The 26,764-nt window shown below is 40.4% G+C and overlaps 1 protein-coding gene across 1 annotated transcript in view; it reads left to right on the top strand.

The window, feature by feature from the left end:
* LOC102459043 (FERM domain-containing protein 3) overlaps positions 1-26,764 on the top strand; it is a 200,725-nt gene that overhangs the window by 106,292 nt on the left and 67,669 nt on the right. Inside the window, exons 4-6 of the mRNA XM_075931758.2 lie at positions 9,416-9,494; positions 21,380-21,477; positions 23,904-24,027. Coding sequence (XP_075787873.1) covers positions 9,416-9,494; positions 21,380-21,477; positions 23,904-24,027 — 301 coding nt within the window. The remainder of the gene's footprint in view (positions 1-9,415; positions 9,495-21,379; positions 21,478-23,903; positions 24,028-26,764) is intronic.

The following is a 26,764-nucleotide window of genomic DNA, read 5'->3' as shown; positions in this document are numbered from 1 at the left end:
GAACTAAGCGCTCTGCTAGTCCGAATTAAGTTCGAACTAGCGGAGCGCTAGTGTAGCGCCTATCAAAGTTAATTCGAACTAACGTCCGTTAGTTCGAATTAACTTTGTAGTGTAGACATACCCTTAGAGAAGTTCAGATTCAAAATCTGGTTTTATAAATTAAGGATATTTTTTAAAAACTAAAAACTAAATGAAATCCTGATTGCATATGGCCCAAAAGCAAAACTGAGATCAGTAGAAGATGAGGAGTGTGAAAACACAAGCAAGGAAGTGATTGGTAAACAGATCATATAATATGGCTTTCAATTAAAAACTTCTGTGGAAAGAAGGGGAATGGCAGGGAGAGAAGTACCGTATATTCCGGCGTATAAGACGACTTTTTATGCTAAAAAACATCCCCCAAAAATCGGGGGTCGTCTTATACGCCGGGTATGCAGGCAGTCCCCGACTTGCAGGTACGAATGGTGCTTTTCTCGCCCCGGAGGACACAGACTGTGGAACCTCGCGGTCCCGCCGCCCCTGTACTCCGGGGCGAGGAAAGCAGACCAGGAAGATGCGGAGCAAAGCCTCGGGGGACGCCGGCAGCCTCAGAGGCTTTGCTCCCGGTGTCCCTGGTCTGCTGGAGACGGTCCCCAGCAGACCAGAGGCACCGGGAGCAAAGCCGAAGCGGCGGCGGGGTGCCGCGCTTCTGAGGCTTTGCTCTGGCACTACAAAGCTGGGGAGGCGGAGGGGCGCTGGGGCGCTGTCGGTTGGCCTCTTAAGGGGGGGTAGTCTTATACGGCAAGTATAAGACGAAAACCTATCTTTTAACTAATAAATTAGGGGGTCGTCTTATACGCCCAGTCACCTTATACGCCGGAAATACGGTATTTTACATGGAATATATTAGGTAGGGACTTTATATAGAAATAATAGTAAGCATAATAAAGAGAAGTTGAAAAGCTGTGATACTGTGATGATGGACATCTGTTCCCTTATGATGCAAAACTAGGTTGTACTTTCTAGTAATAATTTAAAATGTTCTAAATTTAATTAACCACTGAGATTTAGATAAGATTATGAAGATCTTGATTAGCTAGAGCAAAAAATAGAGAAGAGCAAGGTAAAAAGCCATTTTTATCTGTACCCTGACCGTCTACTTGATCTCAGATGACATATGTAGGGACTTAATTTTCCTTCAGCACAGTACCTGGCTTTCTCTCTATTGTATTCACTGAGAGTACAGCATTACTGAGCAGACAGGAATGGATGGGAGTAGTTTTCTTATGCATATTTTATCAAGGACTAGATTTCTTGGTGTTGAATAATACATAAAAATGATGCAAATATTATCCCTATATTCAGTCATGTTACATAGCTATCATATTTCAGCAGCCAGACATCCAATGATTACAATAATTTTTGTAAGAAAGTCATAAGGTACACTGCGTAAGTTGTATTGATGTACATGATGCTCTTCAATTTCCTTTTCTTTAACTATGGTAAAAATTTACTTTGTATCTAGTAATATCTGGAAGTGGGGAGGAATCTCTGCAGGTACTCCATTTTGACATGTAAGAATACATTAGCCTGCTTTGGGACAACACACTATGAGTGCTGCCACAGCATCCAGTCTTTTTCCTAGCTCTTTACTTTTAATTTTTCACCTTCATTAGTAAGCTGAGTGCATCAGAACATATGGTGCACAAGTTCTAAGTATACCCCTTGCCATTTTTACTGACCTTAATTCCGCCTGTGAAAGGAAACCTGCTGTATTAGTCTCTCAAGGGTCTCCAATTTCTTGAACTACTGCCAGTTTCATTTTGTACTAGTCAGAAGTCTGTCCGGGGCTAATCAGCAGATTTGTGCTGCATACTTCAGACTTCTTCCTAGTGGGATCAACTTACGTTAACTTGGGTAACTGAGAATTTTCCCATTTAGTAAGACATGTCTTGGTAGAATTAGAAATGATTTTTTTCCTTCTGTACACACCTGTCCTGCTGTTCAGGAGTCATAAAGACAAAGCAGCAGTCCCTTCACTCTGCTCTCAAAATGTTGATCTATAAAGTTTTCTTCTCCCTCCACCATCCTGCCAAGATGCACGAGATAAATTCTGCCTGGCTTATGCCAGGCTTCTACTGCCTAAATAGCAGTAATGAGAATATTCAAGGGGGCCATTTGCCCACCATTTTTTGTTTTTTAAAGTAAATTGTGGATGTAATATGTACTGTAGCCGTTCTGTAAGATTGGCTCATTTGGGAGAAACATCCACTCCCATGGGGTCTTGTTCCCAAATGGCCTTAATAGATAACATATTGCATGAAATCAGAGTTCAGGGTAGGCTTCAGCAGCCTTGATCCCAGGATGAGCTGGGATGATATTCTTGCAGGGGACAGCCATTGCAATGTGTTAACTGCTCACCACCTTCACTCCTAATTATATTGCAGTCTGGGAGTAATTAGCTATGCCAGCCTTAAAGGGTTCAAACTGAAGTTCTGACAGATCATTTGTGCTTGATGGTCCCAAGAAGAGATATTAGGTAATCGAGGATCAGCGGCAGATATAGGGCAGGGCGAGCAGAGGGGCTACCCTGGGCCGCGTGCTTAAGTAGGCCCCACACACGCGCTACTACCTGTTGGCTGTGGCTGTGGCGCATGCGTGAAATTGTGCTGCCCTAGGCCCCGCAAAACTCTCATCCATCCCTGGAGAGGATATTAGGTAATCCAGAGAACGCAGAAATTGGAGCTGTTTAGAACTTCATAACAAAATCTTAAGCAAAGCTCGCCTGATCCATTGTTTCAGTGAAACCTCTAAACCATAGCCAGGTTTGTCTAAGGGATTACACTGCAGTTAAAAACCTACAGCAGGCCTGTACTAGCTGATTTGCGCTTGGGCTGTAAGGGGCTTTTTAATTGTGGTGTAGACATTTGGGCACAGGCTATAGGACCCTGTAGAGGTGTGCGTGTGTGAAGGGGAGGGGTTCATGAGCTCGAGTTGCATCCTGAGCTCAGACATATATATCACAATTAAACAACCCCTTACCCTGAGGTCTTTTAACCCAAGTCAGCTGGCATGGGCCAGTTATAGGTGTCTGATTGCAATATGGACAGAGACCCTAAATGCTCTGTTTTAAACCTGTCTGAAACTTTACTTTGGTTGAGTCTTGCTCTGTCTTTTCTGTATCCTGTTAGAAGCAGACACTGAAAGAACAATTTAGTGGATGTGATTTCATGAAAAGTGAAAGGGTTTGTCTGAATCCCTGTTTAAAAAAAAAATAAAACTACTTAAAATCTGTATTCCTTTCAAACAAAGACTTGTTAAAATACTTTTAATCATTAGCACAGCCTGCTGAGAAGCTTATATTCCTACCTGTGTTGTACAGTAATTGAGGAAGAACCTATGATTTGGAATTCATGGTGCACAGGGTATTCCCTCTCCTCTGACTTCCCTGGAATGAAAACCAAAAAAACACACCATATACAGACTAGCATCCTCTCAGGCTAATGTGTTCAGCAAGTGAATCACATAAACAATTGATTTACTTGCCAAGAGGGGAAGCAGAACAATGACTTATGTTCAGTATTTTCCAGAAATTCTTCTGCAGAGTTGATGAACACTAAATAATATTTGGACACTATTTTTTTTTAAACTCTTAGCTTCTGAGAGGGTAGCACTTCCCAGACAACATGGAACATCACTGAGATATGCATCACTGAGGTATGCATGCCATACTAGCATTCTCAGGAAGACAGAAATAATTTAAACATCTGCTTTTGGACTTCAGTGACTGTCTCTCTTCCGTGTTATCGATTGAAAGCAATGGTGTTTTTATGGTCTATGTGTCCATGCAAAGACATATTGTTTAAGAAATCCTTCCAGCTGGCATGCTTCCTTGCTTGCCCTCAATCCACATTAACTTTCTGGATTATTTTTTAAACTTGCTGTTCACTAGTTTTTGTTTTAAGAGGATTTTTCTTGTATAAATAGCAGTTCTCCAGAACAGACTTGCTTTTGATGATGATCACTCTGAACAAAATGACAGGAGTGAGTGTATAGTTTTTCACAGGCATATCATTCTCCCGAAACTGTCTAGTCAATTCTCTGCCTTGTATTTGAAGATCAGAGCTGTTCAGATGGGTTTACTTTGAAATGTGTATGAGATAGATACACTCGGGCCAGTGTGGCTATGTCTACACAGCAGTGTAGTGCGCATCTGCACAGCAAGCGCGTTATTTTGAAATAAATTTGAAATAATGGGCTTCTTACTCCAACTCCTGTAACTCTTGTTGTATGAAGAGTACAGGAAGTTGGGGGAAGAATGCTTTCTTTTGAAATAAATGCTGTGTAGATAGCACCAAAAGTCAAAATAAACTATTTCGACTTAAACTACGCAATTAGTGTAGTTCACTTTGCTTAGCTTATTTCAAGTTTAGCCCTACTGTGCCCTGTGTCTGCTGAAATGACACAAGGCACTCATTAATCTTGAAAACAAGGTTGATGCTTAGATTCAAAAGAACATCTTACAGTTAAGTGTTGCTTTAAATAGCACACGGGATAGTCTGCAATTGGGTATAAATATAAACATTACAATGAATGTCCTGGAAACATGCCATGTGATGTGTAAAGTTCCTTCACGTGGGATTTATATCTTGATTTACTGCGGATGACTGTCTGAGTGTGTGGTAGTGTTTTGAGTGGGTTTTATTCCATTTAGTGTTTGAGTTCTGGAAGTATATAAACTGGTGATTTCATACACTCTTTGTGAAGAAGTTTCACTCTATGCTAAAATCCTTGAAATTATTGTAATTATGAATATATTTAAGCAATATTGTAAAGCCTCAGGAGGAAATCATGACCTTGCGATAATTTTCTATACACCAGCTGGTCCTTATCTGACTGATAAAGGACTGCTATGAAAGAAAAGCCTTCTAGCTATTATAAACACAATTCTATTATTAGTGTTTTGATGGAGATATTTTCTTCTGAAAATGAAGTTGTTTTATTTGTTGTCGCTATTTCTATTTAAAAAACATATATTCCAGTGATTGGTTGAATGTTATTCTGTTTTAGGAAGGTAACTGGCAAGCTTGTTAATCATGTTTCCTCTGAACTAGGAATGTTTTTGTTACTCTTGTAGGTCCTGCCCTTTGTCATGAAATGTATAGGAATGTGTGAGTGATGAGATTACTTTTTGCTGTCAACTTGAATGTTGTAATAAGCACAAAATGAGGACTCTATTAGCTGGTTGTTTACAGTAAAGTGGTTGTTTCTTAGGATTCCATTCGGTTTATTATTATTTTGAAAGAAAAAGGGGACAACAGAATTTTTAGGCGTCCCCACTTCTAAAAATGTGTATTGATTCTGCTTCAAGGAGCTGGAGGGGGGAGGTACCTAGTATCCTTTATTTCTTTGAGTTGAAGGTTATCTTGTTGTCCCTTTCCTGGGATTGGATAGATAGGGCCACCACATTTGTTCTGAACAGTAGTGTAACTAGGACTACAGGAGAGAACTTGTTAGTCGTGCCATCATCTTTCTCTTCAAAATGTCCATGAACTGTCAGATGCTAAGGGGGGAGAGAAATATTGAAGATTTTGGGCTAGTTCCATGTCTGACTATGAGCTACTCTGTAGCCCCAAATAGCCACAACACAAAGCACTAAAACTGATTTCCATCCAAGACCCGTTGCCAGCCTATGCTATTCTTATTCCTGGGAAATTCTTTGTGGGGTTGTAATGGCTCCTTTATGTTAGGGATATAAAATCTTGGTTAACAGATTAAGCGGGATTCTTCTCCCCCACCTCTCCCTGTGCTGAGCTGCTGGACCCTGTGGATGGGGGGCTGTGCTTGGGTACCAGTTAGGGTGATGCTTACCAGTTAATCGGTTACCCATTCACATCCCTACACGTCCACCACACATTGTTGGAACTGGGGCCAGAATTTGACCTTTTAAAAAAATTCTCTATACTGTATGTGGTTTTCCCTGAATCAAAGTTCTCCCTGAAGTGGTCTTTGGTTCAGATCCTCGACGCACTGGGCCCTGCATTAGTCTACAGCATGTGCTACTAGCTCTTGTGATTTCATACGTGACAAGCTCTGTATCTGACAACTCTTTTAACTTCTTGTTAATAAAAAGTTGGCTTTTCAATCAGAGAGAGCTTGTGAGCAGTAGCAACTTTTCTGAAACTGTGGGGCTTCCACTTTGCTGTAGCATATTCAAAAGGCTGCAAGCAGAGCTAGAGTCGATCCTGTTTAAATGACACTATCATTTTTGTTATTTCTGCTTTTCTTTCACAGTATGCATTCTAGTCAGTACATTTTGGGGGCTTTATTTTACTTCTTGGGAGGTCGAAGTCACTTGACCTCCTACTTTGTCCCTCACAGTGCACCTGTATTAATAAACCTGCAGAATTTCACTCCCTTCTCTTTTTTACTGTTGGATTGCAGTTGTGTTAGGGAAATGTTGGCCCTAGTATTTGGCAATAAGGAGCTAGGTCCACAGAAGGCAAAGCCAATGTGAGTCTAAAGACAGACTTCAGCTGGCTTTGGATCAGGCCTTTAAGGAATTAGCTTTAGTATTCAAACACTCACCATGACGCTGTCACTGTATTGTATATCTCAGAGCAATAGAAACATAGAGAGAAAAAATAGAAAACTGGACCTTTGTTGTTACCTGTCTGTCGAACAGAATCAGGAAGGTCAAAGATGTCTAAAGACACTTCCCAGAGAGTTATTAGATAACCCGACTCATCCGCTTAGGGATGGTGTTTCAGGTTGGGACCCCTATTCCGTATCTGATCACCGGCAGAGTGTCAGCGCTTAGACTGAGATGGCGCGTGAAATAAAAACTTAAGACTTGGGTTTTCAGTGATAACCACAAGACTATATTAAGTGAATTAAATTTAACAAACAGTAAAAATTTGTAAAAGATGGTATACCTCTAATTAACAAATAAGGGGGCAGTCCCCTGTTAGATTACATGGACAAGAAGGTTGTGAGTAGAACCAAGCTCATTGTTTTGTCCCCATATATTTATTTTTTCTTTTTCTCCACCCTTCTACTTGTCTCCTTTTCCTTTCTTCATCTTTTATTTCCTGTTCTTCATATTTGGGAGGCACGGTTTATTCTCCTCGCAATGTTAATTTTGACTATTAAAATGTACAATATACAGTTTTGTACTGAAGTTAGACATATTATAAAAGCATACAATATTGAATCATATAATATACACTCTTCCTTAAAACAAGCACCACCATCACCAACAACAAAATCCCCCAAAACCTAAAAATCCAAATATAACAAAGAAGGAAACAAATGTTCGTTTTCTGTCATTTCTATATTCTATATTAAAGTGACTTCACAATTATGGGATAAATTCTCACAGTCATTATGACTAGCACGTAAGTTGTTAAATCTGAGAAGCTTCTATGAAGTGTATCCAGATATTTAATAAGTCATTTATGCGATCATAGTCACTCAAATATCTCTACATCCACCTTTCTTTTTTTTTTCCCCCTCTTCAGTAATTTTTTCTTTGCCTCTGTGTCTGTCTGGTTTTTTGTTTTATTTTAAACTCATTTCTTCTCCAGGCTGATTATGCATTCAGGAAAGCTATGACCCCAGCTTTAGAGAAGTTAGGGTTGATATGTGCCAGCATGAATATTCATTAAAATTAAAGGCTTGTTTAATTTAATATTGTATATATGCATTTTATTATGCTGAAATTTCCTTGAGCTCTTCTAATACTACCCTTTTTAGAGTAATTATTGAAAATCTGAATTCAGGATAAAACAATAAGGTGTTGTAGATATTAGTCTAAAAATCTGTACAGATGAGTAGTAAGATGTATATCCTTAATATAAAATTCCATGGGCTCAGTAATTTGGGGTAGAGTTGCCAGATGGTTTCAACAAAAATACCAGACACACTTGACATTACATCACAATCTACATTACATCTTATTTAGAAAATACCGGACATTTATATTTTCTCATTTCTATTTTCTCAATTTGTTTCCTGAACAGAAAGCTCAAATACTGGACTGTCCGGTTCAAAACTGGACACCTGGCAACCCCTACTTCGGGGGAGGAAGTTATCATTCTCTCTTAAATTCCACAGGATTTTTCCATAAGGAATTTCAGCTATCAAGCTGCTTATTTCATGCTTACTCATGGTTTCCTCTAATCTCCTTTTTGTGTTGTACCTGCTTACTGGCAGCAATGAAAAAAATGAAAGGTGTTTGTATTGGTAAGTGTACAAAGAATTGAGTTGTTGGAAGGACAGTGCAGTCTCTGTGCTCATTCCATCACTGGTGTCTTCTGGCAAGGCTGCCAATTGCAGTCATGTTTTATATAATATCAACATTGTCCGCAACTGTTTGTTTGCTTTCCTAATAAACAGTATTTTCTTAGAAAATAAGGTTAATGTTTATTTTAATCTAAAAAACTGAAAACAATATATCTGTGGAGATTCCTCCTGACTGACTAGATCATAGTTTTTATTTTTTTAATTATTTTTAAATTAAAACGGCTCTGCTTTGCTCCTGTGGTTTTCTCATCCTAGCATGGTGATAAGAAGATACTTATTAGGTAACAAGTGCAACTACAGCCCAGGGAGACTTAAGTAGTCAGTGGAAACTACATTATTGGAATAGCATATCCCTGCTGCCGTGTTAAGGCATGAAACAATGAAGTTAAAGCTGTGTTCATTAATATAGTACTGGCAAACACTAGAATGACAGCTGAAATATATCAATGAAATAGATATGGATTATGTTACTGTAATTTTACTGGAGTAATTAGGCACTGCACATCTAATCTTTGGAGAGGATAAAATGTTGAACTTAATCAAGCCCCACTGCTGCTAACACTTCTTCAGTTTGAGATCTGATTATCTCCTAGTGATGATGCATTCTAATTACAAAACAGTTGGTGCAGATACAGGTAAGTTGTTTGCAGACACTGTTAAAATTTGCAAATGAAATTCAGTGAATGGTGTGTTCCATTTTGTAATCTAGGCATTTACAGGAAAAGCAGTTATACATGACATCTTTGCACTTCATGGCAACAAGATAGGAGTTTATTATTTCTGATTTACTGTATTAGTTAACATGAAAAACAATTACATTTTATTCAACTGCATAGATTGAGCAACAAATACTGTGAGGTGCAAAACCCTTTATAAACTGATTGGCATAATTTGGCTAGATTCTGCATATGCTTAAGGCTTTCCTGTCATAGCTTTTGTTGATTTTATTTATTTATTGGTTGGTTGGTTGGTTGGTTTTGTTTGGTGCACTTCCTGATGTTGCAGAGCTAATCATCTCATAGGCTATTCTGTAAGAGTCTTGAAAGCCTCTCCTGGAGTGTGACTGAGGTGATGTTCTTAGCTGCTGTTCTCATGCTTTTTTTTTTTTTTTTTTTTATATATAATGTTTCAGCTCATCCACCATATACCATGTGCTTTAGAGTGAAATTCTACCCACACGAACCCTTGAAGATTAAAGAAGAGCTCACCAGGTATTTTTTCTGTCTCTGCACTTAATTTAAATCTTTACCAAGTCAAGAAATCATGCATTTACTCACAGGATAAGTCTCCTTTGGTTCACTGCAAACTAATATCACATATGCTGTGCTAAACATGTATGCTGTTGCTAACATTTATTTAACATATATATATATTTTTCTTCCACTTTCCCAATACTCTTTGAGAGATTAACTGATGCACATAAATGAGTGGAAACAGAGTGTGGGTTTCAACATAATGCACCATAGACTGAGGCAGTGGTTAGAAGAGAGGACCTGGAATTAAGATTTATTTTTGGCTCTGCCTCTGTCTAGCAGTGTGGCCTTGGGTAAGTTTGCTCTATGCCTCAGATTCCTCATCTTAAAATAAGGAAGAGAATATTACCGTGTTAGTGAAGCCTAATTCTGTTATGACCCTCAGGCTTCAAATATGAACATGAGTAGTCTCACTGAATTGACTTGTGAACCTTTGCAAGATGTAAAGAACTTGGAGTATGTCTACAGTTGCACCCTCGTTTGAACTAGGGATGCAAATGTAGTCATTCGAAATTGCTAATGAAGTGAAAAAATGAGGAGTAACGTTAGTTCTAACCAAGGGATTTGGTTCGAACTAACGTGTCCCGGCATGCACTTCCTGGTTCGAATCAGCTGTGATTCGAACTATCGCGCCGGTGAGATCATGCTAATGAAGCGCGGGATATTTAAATCCCGCGCTTTGTTAGCTATTTTGATTGTCTGCATTCGTTTGAACGAGGGTGCAAGTGTAGACATACCCTTGGAGACCTTCTTCAGGAAGGTGCTATAGAATTGCTACATACTTCTATTATTACTCATTTGATTGCCCTTTGAGTTGTGAAGCATGCACTCTTGCAGACCACAGCTGGTGCAGAGGTTGAAGGCTGCTATGGGTCTGAATGGCAGCTGAACAGTCATGTTCGATGGATGGGAGTAGGGGTGGGGATGCTACCTATTGTTTTTTAGTAGTCCTCACTCATTTAACATGTACGTTCTGTTGCTATGGATATTTTCAAAGAATGTATAGGGAAAATATGAGGCTGGTAATGGCCCTCTGGACCACTGCACCAGTCTTCTTTTCAGGAATGCATGTATGCCTCATAACTGGGAGTGCAACAAAATAAGTCATATGTTGTGGAAAATATTAAAGCACTTGAATAAAAATTGTCCCCAATCCTGCAGACTGCTAAATGCTATGTTTTGTAGATATGTATATGTTTAGAGACCTGACCAACAATGGTGTTCAGATTACAGTTGTTTTCCTTGGGTAAAATATTAGAACAAAGTAGTTTACTGGATAGGGGACAGGCGTGTGTTGGATTATTTAGAATAATCATTAGTATCTATTCTTGGACAAATCTCTTTGTATAAATTTGGTGTAACTCTGGGCCATCCAACAAATTGGCTTCGTTAACTAATCTTTGTAAGATATTCTAAGGCTTTAGGATGAAAGTTTTTGTACAAATACAATGTCCATATACATTATATATTGCATTTCCTTAACATGTATTTGTAGTTATAAATCTATGGTGTCCAACAAGTTCTGAAGCAACTAGTTCTATAGAGAACTAACCACACTCAACTGGCCAAATAGTCACATGTGGCTGGTGGCTAGCGTGTTGGACACCGTGGGTATAAAGCATCTATGGTATGTAGGTAATGCTACTTGATTTATTTTACTACTTATAAAATATTTGAATTGACCCAAGCATACCTCTTGTCTTGATGTTGCTTTCTTTTAAGAACTATGCACTGTACAGGGCCTAGAGAGGCAATCAAAATATCATGCTTGTGGGCTTTTTGGGTGGGATTTTGGATTAATTTAAACATAAATCATTTAAAAATCCTTTTACTGTTTGTTATGTTTAGCTACTCTTTTTATAAGTATCAATTAGTATAATTATAAATTTAAAGATACTAAAGGCAAAACGCTCTTGATTTTAGCCAAAATGCGAAGAAACAATAATCAAGGAAAAATAATCACTTTTCATTTTGTTTAACTTTTTTTCATTTGATAGCATTTTATGAATAGTCAGTTTTACTTGTTTCCCCCATATCGTGAGTTAGGCAGTTGTTCTTTTGTTTGTGTGTCTTTCACATAAAACTAGGGAATAGGAAACATTTCCAAAAACAGGAAAATGTAACAGTATAACCACATTTACTCCTTGGGGGATTCTGTGTCTAAAAATTAAAAATGTTATGCTCAATATTTTAAATTTTCGCTAATTTTATTTGACAAAATACCACTACATAATCATGCCAGTTTGTTATTTTGGTAATTTATTTCAAAATAACTGTCAGCAAGTATGTCTGTAATAATTTGCCTGGGAGTAGAGCATTAAAGAAACTCCAGTACAACCCCATCTCTGTTTCTCTGCCTCCTGTCTTCCCCCAGAGCCTAACGGGGGGGGGGGGAGGGGGGGCAGACACCAACAGGCCCTCCCCACTAGAGCCCACCTGTAGGGTCCCCCCTCAGCCCAGATACCCTCACCCCCAGAGCACAGCTACAAGGCCTCCTTGCCCAGACACTCTTCCCCCTTCCTTCTCGTCCTCTACCAGAGCCCTGTGATCCAGAGGGAAAAACAGTCTGGTGTTCAGAGCTAGGCTTGTACAGAATTTCCCACATTCTGCCCTCTTCTTTCCTAAAGGCCTGCTGGGAACTGAAGCTGCCAGGAACCCTCTGGCTCCCTCTCCCTTCCCCCAGCAGTGTCTTCTATGTGCAAGCTGGGCTTTGCCAAGTTCAGTGGCTGCTAGTGGCAGAAAGCAGTACTGTAGCCCATGTTTGTGGCAGGAAAGGAAATTCTGTGTGCACAACATAAATTTCTGCACTGTGCAGTGGCGCAGAATTCCCCCACAAGTAACATTTGCTATAGCAGCTAAAACAGTAGGCAGTGTGTAAAATTAAAAATAAGAGCTAACAACCCCCTGTATAGCTAAGCTAAATTAAGTGAATTTATTTTCTTATATCAAAATGACCATGTATTAAAAAGATATAAAATGTGCCAGTGTTTAGCCTAGCGCAAGCAGTTGTTTCTTTTTGAGCCTGGCTCTCATTTTAAGTAGGAACCCTCCACCCCCTTCATTCCTTTCCTTGTGGGTGAGTTACTTTTCTTGCTGTGGATGTTTTCAGATACTTTACTGGACAATAAATTAAGGACACTCTGTCACTTTGACCTCTGCGCCAGCTGTGCTCCACAGGAGTGTGCCACTCTCCTGAAAAGTGGTGGAGTCAGCTGAATTATAATGATAGAAGGCTGCATTCCTGATAGCACCTGGTGTCTTGGTAGAGATCAAAGCGCTTTACCAAAGTTATTCTCACACCTATCCAGGCAAGGTAAATTTATCTTGTTTTTATTTCTCACACACACACAAGCTTGACCTCACAGTTTAAAGATGGAAATGGAGACAAAGCAAGGTGAAGTGGCTTACTCAGGAATAAAATCTGGTCTCCCAATTACCTGTTCTAGTTGCTAGGCCTGAAAGCAAGGCTGCTCATATGCACAGACATAGCTATGTGACAAGGAAAAATGGGAAATGTCCTGTTATGCAGAGGCAGTTGAGGAGGTTGTTGGGCCCTGGGCCAGAGGGGACATATTCCCACTGTTTTGATCAGCAGTCCCTCCTCCCCAAGGGCTCTTGACTTTCTTTCCCAGGCAGGAGTGTTAGGTGGTTGGAGCAACCCCTTGTGCCCATGGCCCCATGCCCAGACAGAAGATCTGGAAAACAGAGTGGATTGGGGCATGGGGCCACCCATTTTTCTGGGGGCCTCCAATTGGCTAGGGTCCCTAGGCCTAGGTCCCAGTGGTTAATCTGCCGCTGCTGTAGTGCACAAGTAATGAATCCTAGCTGCACTACTCTTTGAACATTGGTCTTTGAGTTAGCTTTGTACTGCCTATGCTGTATATACAATGGTATTTACTGTACCACATCTCTTGCACTGTTGCACTGTTTGATATACAAGGCTAAATCTGACACATGCAGCATCTCTCTAAATCTACAGTATGAACTTCTGTACGTGGTAGTCTCTTCAGAGCTTTATAGACATAATTGTTAATAGTATACAGTCATCAAAGAGAGGTGGATAGACAGATGGAGAGGGGAAGATCTTTCTCAAGAGAGGTGGTCTGATTTCCCTTGCTTTTCAGTGACAAGATTTAAAAAAACTCTCATCATATTGCTGACTTTTTTTGCTTATTAAAAAGAATGGGAGAAGTGATAACGGGTGTAGAATTTAAATAGGAGTTAAAAGGCCTGATGAGTGCCACCAACAGCGAAGGTAATGGGCCTCTTATTAGATGTCTGAGTAAATGGTGGCCAGACATGTTGAAATGAGAGAGGGTCTGTGTGTAAATTTAACTGTAAAGCTGCAGGTAGTTTTAAATGTGCAAAGTGTTTCAAACGGCTAAGGCAGTGGCCCTCAACCTTTCAGTATTATCCCCCTTTCAGTTTGATTTGTCATGCGTACCCCAAGTTTCACCTCACTTCAAAAAGTACTTGCTTATAAAATCAGATGTACAGATATAAAAGTGTCACAGCACAGCATTCCTGAAAAATTTCTTACTTTCTCATATTTACCATATAATTATGAAATAAATCAACTGGAACATAAATACTGTACTTACATTTCAGTGTATAGGATGTAGAGCAATATAAACAAATCATTAATTTTAGTTTGTACAGACTTTGCTAATGCTTTTTATGTAGCCTGTTGTATAATTATGCAAATATCTACCGTAGGTGAGTTGATGTGCCCCATAAAAGACCTCTGAGGCCCTAGTTGAGAAACACTGTGTTAAAGGACCAGTAAATTAGCATAGCAATGGGAAGGGGAAACTGGGTTGTCAGACCCTATATCAGGGGTCAGCAACATCTGGCATGCATAACATATATGGCAAGCAAGATGATTTTCAATTTCATGCACAATGAACAGGCTCCCCTTAGCTCCCCCCACGCACACCGGGGAGCCCTCCAATATAGTAACAGGGACGTTGATAACAGCTCTGGGAGGGTCAGTTACAGGGATTTGTCAGCATTCCAGTAGCACAGTCGCAATGGGATCAAGCCCCCAAATAAATCAGTCTTACTCGGTATAAAAGTTTTACACTGAGAGAGCTCATGAAGTTTGTCCCCTTTATCAATGAACGAGAGAGATGCACGGTTGTTGTCTCCCCTTCCTGCAGCCAGATTTCTGAATAGAGACTCTAACAGACTGTGTTAGAGAGTCTGAACGTGCACACGTTTTCAGGGTTGTTCCAAGTTTCCTTCTGAAACCACATGGCCTTATTTTGGCACATTTCAGCTGATGAATTCTCCACAAACCTGTGTCACATAAGCATTGCAGACTTGATGGGGTTGGGGGGGGGGGGGGTTGGGGGGGTGTGTGTGGGTGGGGTGGGTGGTGGGGGGTGTGTGTGTGTGAGAAAAACAAATGAAGCTTCCAGATTGATCTCTAGTAATGCCTGTTTTACAGATTTAGTACAACATGCATTGCTTTTAGAGTGTAACAACCCCGTCAGCATGGATAGAATTCAGTATCCTCTGCTCTTAAGCGTAGCTTTTTAACACTGGAACTAAAGGTGCAACTGTTTTGTTATTAATACAAGTAGGCTCTTCTCCTCCTCATAGGCCATACACTAGAAAGGGAAATGATGCATTTAGCCAGAATGTTACAGAAACTTGTAACCTAATCCACTTTGGGGAGAGTAATATCCACTTTAATGAGCTATGGTGCGGGTGGTTCATTTTATTTAGTTAGTTTGAAATTTAGGGATCCTGGGGAGGGGGGAAGAAGGGTTGGCAAGATGTGTATAATGGAGGTGAAACAAAGGGCCCCAGAGCAGCCTGTAGAGAAGCTCCAAATGGGCTGTTTGCCATGGAGATGAGGTGGGCATCGGTGTGCTCCATGGAAGTATAGAGGGTTGTGCATTGGAAGGATGGGTCTGTGACGGGAGCAAGACAAATGGGTCCATAGGTTGCTCAGATCTATTTTGGCATAAACTTTTATTTTTGTAAATGTCAGTTCTTTTCATTAATTCTTGGTTAGGTTTTTAAAAAAAGCAGCATTATTCACTTTTGTGTAAAAGTCTCAGAATGGTAGCCATGTTAGTCTGCAACTTGAAAAATGAGTGGTCCTGTAGTACCTTAGGGTATGTCTACACTAGCTTGTTAGTTCGAGCTAGGTAGGCAAATGAGGGCAACCTGAGTTGCAAATGAAGCCCGGGATTTAAATATCCCGGGCTTCATTTGCATGTTCCCGAGTGCCGCCGTTTCTAAATCCCCCTTAGTCCGAACTAACTGCCCGTGGCTAGACGCGGCAGTTAAATGGTAATTCGAACTAACTCCTTAGTTCGAATGAACTGTTACTCCTCATTCCACGAGTAGTAATAGTTAATTCGAACTAAGAAGTTAGTTCGAATTAATGTTTAACTGCCGCGTCTAGCCGCGGGCAGTTAGTTCGGACTAAGGGGGATTTTAAAATGGCGGCGCCTGGGAACATGCAAATGAAGCCCGGGGTTTTTAAAATGTTGAAGCTTAACAGATAATGTCGAATCAATCATAATCCATAATTATATGCAGTTGAAACCAATTTTAAGGGTGGATTATTTCAGCAAACTTTCATCCTGTTATTTTCTAAATCATGTTCTAGGAATAGATCTCGAATCATTTGGCTGCCATAAAACAATGCAGTAGAAAATATTTCTATGCAAAGTACATAAAATAAAATCATTAACATTTTGTTTTATGAATATATATGCCAAGATTTAGTCATCTGATTTTTCAAACATGTTGAGTAGTCAGCTGGTCAGTATTAGCTGGTAAATCACTTGGTTTGGTACATAAATCTGGATTTAAGAGCCTATCTTTGGACTCTCAGGTTTGAAAAATCATGGCCAACATAAATAGTAGTTGCTAGATATTCAGTCATTTTTCCTCCTTTGCCTTCCAATTTGCAATACAAAACTGAGACAAATCATGCCTTTGGAAGGAAAAGTTTGGATAAGGAAAACTTTGGGGGTTTCTGTGAGGTCATTCTGTGATGGATAGAGGGTGTATGAGAAATAATTGCTGCATATGCATTAAAGAGCACCTCCCTGATCACATAGGTGAGTTTTGCCCTTAGGTGAAATGTTCCTATGGTGGTGATATTATTATCTAACACCTAAAATAAGTTAATTCCTAAATGGGCCCTATTGTGCTAGGTAGTTAAGCAACTAAATGATGTGGTTATATCATATGATAACACTTTCCATTCTACTGGTACCTCAGGAGGATGCAAAACAGCAGATATTAAAGTTGTTCATCGATTTTTTTGAGTCAGTAGCTCTGAATAACTTGCATATAAGAGTTTTGAAAGAGCTGGCTGAGGAGCCTAGTGGACCATTAATGTCGATTTTTCAATAAGTCTTGGAAAACTGGAGAAGTTCAAGAGACAGGAAGAAAGCTAATGTCGTGTCAACATGTAAACATTTAAAAAGGGTAAACAGGATGACCTGGGTATAGGCTGGCCAGTCTGACATTGATCCCAGGCAAGAAAATGAAGTGGCTGATATGGGGCATGATTAATAAAGAATTATGAGAGGATAGTATAGTTAATGGTAATCAACACAGGTTTATGGAAAAATAGATCATGTCAAAGAAACCTGACATCTTTTTTCATGAGACTAGATATTTGGTCGATAAAGGTAATAGTATTGATTTAACATGGGGCTGCATAGCTTTTTTTGATTTAAAAACTAGAAAAGTAAAATTAACATGTTAAATATTAAATGGATTGAAAATGGGGAGAGCTAAAATACAATTGTGAACAGAGAATCATCATCAAACAGGTGTGTTTTTGGTCCTATGCTCTTTAACATATATGTTAATGAGCTGGAAGAAAACATGAAATCATTCCTGTTAAAGTTTGAACATGACACACAAACTTTCAAGCTATGTCTATACTGCGCTCGTTTTGTGCAAGAAATATGCAAATGAGGCTAAGTGTGGAATATTGCCGAGCCTCATTTGCATAATTAATGAGCGCCCGCTTTTTGCGCATGAGGCTTTTGCACAAAAAGGAGCCATGTACATGAATTGGTTTTGTTGCTAAAAAGTGAATACACTTTTCCATGTTTGTTTCCAGAGTTGTTGTCATTCCAAAAGCCGTGCAAACTGATTTACATACTGGAGAAGATGATTAAAAGATACAGGTTTTGAAACAGCTAATTTGCTCCAATGTAGTTTCTACAACAATCTCTTTTAGCAGGTTGTCATTGCAGATTAAGGATTTTTTGTGTCACCAAAGCCTTTAGTTCACTAAGATGGAACACATTTTTTCTCATGGGAACCACCTGTGCTCCAGTATTGTCAAGTTTAAAACGGATTAGTGAGCTGTGACTGGATGAAGATTATCTCGGAGAGAAAGACAAAAATAAATAGAAGAGAGCAGTGCCAGAGTAACTGAAGCCTCTCAGGGACAAGACTCCTGTGGAAACTTCCAGCATTGTAACACACTGAAGGGACTTGAAGCAAGTAAAAAAGTCACTTTTTAGGAAGAGGGTTATAATATTTTGTTTGTTTAATATTTAGCAATAGTTTGTGTTCTGGGGAAAGGAGGCGACAAGACTGGTGGAAGACTTAATATTTTTGTGTTACACTTGACTTCAGAGTTCATTACACATTTACAGGCCAGAGTGCCTTGTACAAAGATGTACAGGGTAAATATATAGCCAGATAATATAGAGCTGTAAACAGAGACTCCTGCCAGCATGTTGTTGACAATGTTGTTTTGGGGCTCAGGAAGTCTATTTCCATAGGTTGCCCAGGCAGGCGAAGGTGGGAGTGGATTGAGTGTGGGTCAGTGCAAGTCCTGAAGGATTGAAGTATGTCAGATTCCTTTTGAAATTTGCCTCAGGAGGGTTAGGAAGCCAAACTTTGAGTCAATTGAGGTAGTGGTTGTAGAGCTATAAGCCCTGGAAAAAAAGCCATTTTTCAAAAAGTTTCTAGATGGGGATTTTTTGTGTAGAGCTAGAGATCAAATTATTGCTGGTATATGGGTCAAAATGTTTTCAATCTGTCAAGCTTTACCCAAGGTAGTGCTTGGAATTCACTAAATCTTTTGGGGAACCAAAACTGAGATGCGTATTTAAGAATATGTTCACTTCTTCACTTGCATTGATGTATAGTGTGGAAGGGTTGCAACTACGTTTGCACCAATAAAAAAACAATAAAAAAACAAAAACAAACGAGAAGCTTTTTAGACAGTTGCTTTTTGGTTACATGGATGGTTTTGAGGAATTGTGCCAAAGCCATTTTCCTTTTGTGAACAACCCGTCACTGATGTTTCTAGTTGGAACCTTTGTAACTGTGCAATAAAGATCTTGCTACAAGTTGTCTGTTATAATGGTAGAATTTACGTTATGAGAAGGTTTATTGTGAACACAATAGAATACTCAGCAGATGGTTTAACCAGAATTTTTGTTATCTTGAATGGAGAGGAGCTGGAGACAGACCTTGTGTGAGGTGGGAGGACAGAGTGGGAAGAGGAGCAGGGAAAGGAGTTCTGGAAGGGGTGGGAAATGAGGATGGGCAGTATACAAACATTGAATTGGTTGTTTGAGGAAATCTGTATTTAGTAGTACAGTACACTTCCGATAATCTGGCATCTTTATGACTCAGGGAGTGCTGGATTATCAGATATGCCGGACTATCAGACGGGGGGGCTATGAGGGGTCTAGGGTGGGGTGGGAGGAATGGGCGGGCGTCTCTGCAGGACCAACCTGGCACCACCCCAGCTGCTCTGGCACAGGCATCCCCAAGACAGCCACTGCTGAAAATGACCAGCGGCTGACTCCGGGAACCCCGGGGCAGAGCAGCTGGGCTTCTCTGCCCTGAGCTTCCCGGAGTCAGCTGCTGGTCAGTTTCAGCAGCGGCTGACTTGGGAAAGTCTGGGGCAGAGCAGCGGGGGTGCTGCCGGGTTGGTCCCGCAGCACCGAGGGGTGGCACTATGGGACCAATCCGGCACCCCAGCTGCTCTGCCCCGGGCACCCCAAGTCAGCCGCTGCTGAAATTGACCAGCGGCTCACTCGGGGAAGCCCGGGGCAAAGCAGCTCCAACTGTCTGGCTTCCTGGAGCACTTCTGGGTTCCAGGCGGTGCCGGACTAGCAGGAGTGCTGGACCACTGGATGCCGAACAACTGGAGTTTTACTGTAGTATCTTAGGGGAGTAGACTCAAATGTGTGCTCCCTGATCTCAGTGCAGATTAATGTGCTGTTTCCAAAGATGCACAGTGTGAAGATTTGAAATGTTCAGTGCAGTACCTTAAGCACTGATAGAAAATGAATGTGTGCAACCAGGGCAAGGCTGTAACAAGGGTAGGGCAAGTGAGGTGCTCGCCCCAGGGGCATCATAACCAGGGCCCAAAGGCGCAATAAGTAAAAGCAATAAACTGAAAAAGTAAAGAGCATGACTTGTGCTAACCTAAGGAGCGGTATGTGTGCATAATTAATATTTTGCCCCAGGCACAAAATTAGGGATGTTAAATATCGGTTAATTGGATAGTCGAGTAACTTCATGAATTCTTATTGGTTAGTCGACTATTCTATAGTTCCAAGGATGGGGCCGGCAGCCACTGTATCAGAGGCAGCAGAGCAGGGTGTCAGGTGGGAGCTGGTCCGTGAGGGGAGCCAGTTTAAAAAACAGCTACCCTTGTAGACCAGCTGCCTGTTGCCCAGTGCTGCTGCTTCTGATAAAGAAGCAGCAACTTGGGGTGGCAGCAACCCCTGACTGGGGGAGGGGGGGCGACTGAGCTCCTGGGCCCAACACGAGCCAGAATTGAGGTGGCCTACCTGCCCACCTGTCTCCTAATACACTTTAAGTGCAGAGCCGCAGCAGGGTTAGGTTCTGGACCCAGCACTGAGCGAGGTTTCTGGCCAGCCTAATAAAAAATTACTGGCGGGGGGAGGAGGGACGAGGGGTAGTCTATAGCATTAACCTACTAGCTTTTGCTTATCTGATAATCGGCTATGCTATTACATCCCTAACAAAAAATAGCTAGTTACAGCCCTGAACCAGGGTTACTAGTGTGTGGAGATTACAATAGTTTACGGGAGAGCAATAAGTAAACCAGGACATGGGGATTGCTGACTGCAGTCTGATTTGGCTAGAAAGAGCTGGCTTGAATTGGCATAATATTTTGCCCACTTGTCACTTAAAAGTGGGCAAACCACTGCATTCTAGTGAAGGTGGCATGGGTAATGTCTCTCCCCTTCTGTCTGCATGGTCCTTTAAATGGTGTTAGCTAGGATTTGGTAGGTGAAAGTGAATGGCTTGTAAAAGGAGGTAAAGTGCTTGCACATTTCAGTAAGTGTGTGTTTGCCAGAATAAAGATATTTTTATGAATTGGGCATATTGGGGCATTGCTTGAAGAGGGCAGCATTATGGTTATATGGGCAATCTTTATACTGCATTTCTTGGATTTCAGTTTAAGTTTTGCTCAGATGAAAATTCTGAAAGGGGCTGACATACCAGCAAGTACCCTTATTTCTGAGCTAACATAGCTTTTTTTACATCAGATGTACTATAGGGTTCACCTTATGTTGTGCTCTTCATCATTCTCTCTGTAAAGTACTGTCACTCTTGTCTTCCCAGTTATGTTTTTCCAGAGAGAAATCAACAGCTCTCCTCTTGTTAGTAGTCTAATTCTTTAGAGGTCTAACTTCCCTTCCTATTCCTCTTCACTGCTTTTCATGCAGTAAGCTAAAGACCCAGAATAGTTGACCAATATGATAATATGGCCTTAGTGATAAAATAAATACAACACGAAAAGTTCTCACAACGCAGTCACCTCCCTCTTACTCTAAAGTGCCTTTTTAAATATATTGCAGATATCTTTTGTATCTACAAATAAAAAGAGACATTTTCCATGGCCGTTTGCTGTGCTCTTTTTCTGATGCTGCATACCTGGGTGCCTGTATTGTCCAAGGTAAGTGCAATCCAAAGCACATTGTGAATTATTTCAGCACCTTGAGAGTGATATTCAATATAAACAGCAAAGGGTTTTGAAATATATTTCTGAATTCAGTTTTAAAAATAATGAGCCACTTGTCCTTATGCCATTCTCTCTAAACTTTAACCTAAAAAATAGAGAGGGTTCAAGTAGTTCAGAAGTGTAAGAAACCTGCAACAAATTAGGGTGTTATTTTAAAAAACAAAAACAAATTAATGCTGTTAATTTAAAAATGAGAATACACAGAATTTTGTGAGTGGCACTCAGCTCTTAATTATAAAAGAAATCAAGATTCTATTCCTTTACATTTCTAAATATAAATGTATTCAATTCCATATGAACTTAACAAAAGTTAATTTAATTTAATTGGTTCAGTGGCAGTGCTTCAGATTGCATGTTTTCTAGCTTGAAACAGAGAAGAAATGAATGATAGTGGGACCCCAAGGCAGAGAGAGACCAGTACATTACCATGGTGATTGTCTCAGTCTCTAGGTGATAGGAATACCATTCTCATTTCCTTTTTTCCCTGGTAGCCAATCAAAGGCTGGTAGGTCAGTTATAGAAAAGCTAACAAGCACTATAAGATGTATGTAGTCCATTAACTGAGGAATGGGCATGAGGGAATCAGAGTATGACAATGAGATGCCAGAAACATTTCTGACACCAACTTACAAATGCTGAAATAGGCTCTCCCTGCTGTTGTGTACTGACCTGACTTTTAGGGCCAAATTTTGAGAAAAGAGATGCATATGCTAAACTTCAATAAGTAACTGGATCCTTGTATTTGGATCTTACCAAATTCATGGCCATGAAGAATGTGTCATGGACCATGAAATCCGGTCTTGCCCTGTGAAATCTGGTCTTTTGTGTGTCTTTTACTCTATACTATATAGATTTTTACAGGGGATACCAGTATTTCTCAAATTGGGGGTCCTGAGCCAAACAAGAGTTGAAGTGGGAGTCGTAAGGTTATTTTAGAAGGGTTGTGGTATTGCCAGTCTTACTTCTGTGCTGCTGCCTTCAGGACTGTGTAGATGGACATTGGCGGCTGCAGACTGAGAGCAGAGCTCTGCAGAAAGCAACACAGACATGAGGATGGCAGTATTATACTATGCCATCCTTACTGCTGCTGGCTGTGGCTCTGCCTTCAGATTTGGGCTCTCAACCAGCAGCCACCGTTCTCCTGTTGCCCGGCTCTGAAGGAAGTCCCACCAGCTACGCAGAAGTAAAGGTAGCAGTACTGCAGCTCCCCCTACAATAACATTGTGACCCTCCAAATCTTTTTTAGGTCAGGATCCTTACAGTTACAACAACTGTGAAATAACAGAAATAATGAAATTTATAGTTTTTAAAATCCTATGTCTGTGAAATTGACCAAAACAGACCATGAATTTGGCAGGGCCCTAATTATATCGGTGCAGGCGATTATAAGATTGCACACAGAAATTGCTAGTTAGATGTCTATCTGGAAATTTGTCTGCCCAGAAACCCAGTGTGTAGGCATACATTGTGCTATAGTAATTTGGAAGCAATGATGTATTGGAAGCACACTTTGAATTTTTACCATCAGATTGGGGGATTCTGTTAATTACATTTGCTCTAGTTACAGTTGCTCTAGTGCCTGTTGCATTTGCTAAGAAGTGGCCAAAGACCAGAAAAGGGATTAGCTTGTATGGGAAAAGGGTAGTACTCTGATGAAAATGCCAATTTGTACCTACATGAATGAGTATCAAAAGAAAAAAATGGCTCAATTGATTTATTTTTTGAAATATTCTTTTTTAAACCTCTGTAATGTTTTTAGAAGGGACACTGCTTTCTCTGATCACTTGTGATATTCTCAATAAATACCTCAATTTGTTTGCTGTTTTGTTTATTACTTGCCTTAGGATTTTTAATTATGTCCTTGACAATGATTTCTGAGTGATTACCATGATCAGTAGGAATGTATAAAGGTTTGGAAACCAGAGTGTATTTTGCCTGCAGATTTGTGCATGAAGATTTTGCTGCATTAGAAAGCAGTATCCCTCATGTACAAAGCCAGAATAAGCCCCAGAGCTTGATAGCAAAGGCCAGCAATTTTAAAAATATGTGCCTAATGCCAGGGCCGTCCTAAGAATTTAGGGGGCCCAATGCAGTATTGTTAAACTGTTGTTCATATCCTCCACTGACGTTGGTCCCGTCAGTACCATTGACCCCTGTGTGTCAAGGGGGCACAGCTGCCACCTCTGTCAACAGACTCCCGCTGCACTCCTTATCGCTGACACACACAACTCTGTCTTTGTGTCTGGACTCCCCTGCTGCCCTCTTTCCCGCCTGCCCCCTGAACTCCCTGCAGGGTTTCCTTTTGAAATGTACATGAGTAACTCATTCTGTTGCTTTGTTTTGTGTTTTAACCTGTCCAGCTGAGCTTGGTGATTATGATCCTGATGAACACCCAGAGAATTACATCAGCAACTTCAAGATTTTTCCGAAGCAATCACAGAAGCTGGAAAGGAAAATTGCGGAAGTACATCAAAATGAATTCAGGTAATTTGGAGTTCTGCTTGTGAAAGAGGCAGTTGTAAATTATTGTGTGTCTGTCTGTCTAGGTTTGAGGGACCTACATGTCACTTACGGTTTGGGGCCTGTTCTAATCTTCTATTGCTAACCAAGCCCAACTTGAAGCCAACTTTCTCCTGCTTTTAATAGGAATTGACATGATTTGGGGGTAGCTCCTAACCAAAGAAAATTGTTTCTGGTTATTTCTTTTTAAATTCTGAAGGATTTATCAATATTGAAAACTTTAATATAGGTGTAAAGTACAGGGAATTAATTTCACAGTTGTCTAAATGAGTATTCTGTTTAATATTGGGGATAGGAGGACAGAACATTAACAACAAATAGAGAACAGTAAAAGTTTAGTGTGTGTGTGTGTGTGTGTGTGTGTGTGTGTGTGTGTGTGTGCGCGCGCATGACTAGTCCCCACTGCAAAAATAAAACTTTAAAATTAAAACATTTTACTGTTGATGACTTGTGCCATCTTCAGTGTGTGAATTCTAAAAGTCTGAGGACACAGGCTTGCAGCAGTTTTTTTCAGTGTGTCTCGAAGCTCGTCAACTCCACCCTAATTCACTCTTCCCATCTTTGGAACAGGAGGGGGTTCTGGGGTTCCTCTCCAGATGGTGACAAATCTGTGGACCTAGCTGCTGTTCACAGTGACTTTTGCGGGGCTGGAGGATACACACGAGAGGCATGCCTGGTACTCATGGTGGCAGCAGGTTTTGGTGGAGGCTGCACCTGGTTCTCATGGGGGGGCACCCAGCGGGAGGCATGGTGTGTTCACTGTGGTGTGACTGAGGTGTGGTGGGTGAGTAAAAGGGTGCTGGTCGGGGTAAGGCCTGGGGCCAGGATGTGGCTAGTACTTACAGGGAACAGCCTTCCTCTCCTGCAGCCTGTCACTGCAGTGTTTGGGGGCCTCAGCAGTCTCCCTTCCTGGTTTGCTCCTCCACTGGACAGCTGTAGCAGCAGCCACCAACCAGCATTTACCCTCCCCGGCACAGGTCTGGTGAGGAGACCAGCAGGGAATCTAAGAATGGCCACAGCACCAGGTCCGGGAAGTTCAAGCAGGTACAAAATCTGGGTAGAAATTAGGAAAATCTGAATATTGGGTTTTTTAAAACCTGGTTGTTTTTCAGAGGTTTTCTGTAAAAATGACGGGCTCTAAATATGTATTAGGGTATATGTTCTCTCCCATATTTACCACATGCATTCTGTTTATGCATGCTGTGTCAGCTTAAAAATATTAACAGGAATGCAAAAGCCCACTATAAATCACAACTGATTGCTGCATGTGTGCTGCCAACTGGCACCATGGTATGTGGCTTGCATGTAATGCATAGCTCTGATAAGTGGACATGGCTTACACTCTTCTGGTTGCTGCTGCTGATTTACAGAGTCATATTTCACACAAATTTGATTTTTGAATGGAAACTTGGTAGCCATGCAGAACTTTTTACATTGAGGCTTATGAAACTTACTCACTTTTATTGTGCGTTAAATCACACACAGTGTCCTCTTTTTTATATATATGTGTCTGGAACTGTTAACTTGTTGCAGTGCTACAATTGTTTTGCATGTGTGTGCACACAGAGCAATAACCAGGATGGTGATTTTGGTATAAATGTATTGAAATAACCTTTTTGGGAAGCTGAGGGGAATTAGATTCAGAGCCCTTCACTCACTTCTTTTCTGATCTTTAAATATGGGACCACAGTAGAAAAAAATTAAAATACTTCTCTTAAACTAATAAAATCTAAATATGATCTTGAGATGAAGCATCTTGTTTCCTTGGAGAACAAGCACTGCTTTTGCAAGTATTACCCTCTCAGTACTTCCTCAGAATGAAGAGAGACAGGGTGGATGAGGTAATATATTTTATTGGGTCAACTTCTGTTGGTGAGAGAGACAAGCTTTTGAGCTGACATCAATTAGCTCTACTCATTTTCGTAGTGTATTTTTAATATTAAATAATTACTGTATTTACCTAGGTAGATAGATGGTCTCTTTCTATGCAAAAATATCACTTTTACTATAAAGTGGTTAGGGAATGGAAAACACACAAAAATATGAACAACTTTGAAACGGAAAGTTTCCAGATTTTATCATGAAAGCTTTAAATATTGTCTGTGTGATAAATGGTGTAAGCATATCAAGTGTTTTGTTGCACCTTGAATATCACATCTGTGAAAAATCACAGCAATAGCTGGCATGTTCAGAGCATCTAGTAAAAATGTTTTATACAATAAAAGCTGTGTTATCCAGCACTTTATCACCTGGAAAGCTCAGTTAACTGGCATTTCTGATATCTCCCAACCCAAATCTTTAATCTAGTAACCAGGACTAGTCTACTGCTCAGGAGGTGATGCTGTTACAGATTCTGCACTCTACTTCTAGGCAAAAGAGGCAGAAGACAAGTAAGCCAGCTGATGTCTGAGATTAATTCAGAAAAGCAACTTCCAGTGTGTGCTATAGGGTGATTACAGATTCAGCCCAGTATTCTACACTCTCTACATCTACAATGATCATTAATGTTGATAATGATGACTCTGAGGTACTTCAAGGTTCTGAAATACCTTCTGGATCTTAAAACAAAGATTAAATTATGTTCAGTATAAGTTTTGTGTGAGAAATGTGGGTGAATGCCATCCTCTGCCCATAGTGATATGTAGTGTCAGAAGGAAACCTACTGTATAGAACATTTTACCTGCATATACTTAAGAGCTTC

The sequence above is a fragment of the Pelodiscus sinensis genome, chromosome 6 (assembly GCF_052426305.1).
Source record: "Pelodiscus sinensis isolate ZL-2025 chromosome 6, ASM5242630v1, whole genome shotgun sequence".
Classification (NCBI taxonomy): domain Eukaryota; kingdom Metazoa; phylum Chordata; order Testudines; family Trionychidae; genus Pelodiscus; species Pelodiscus sinensis.
This window is presented reverse-complemented; position numbering and strand designations above follow the sequence as displayed.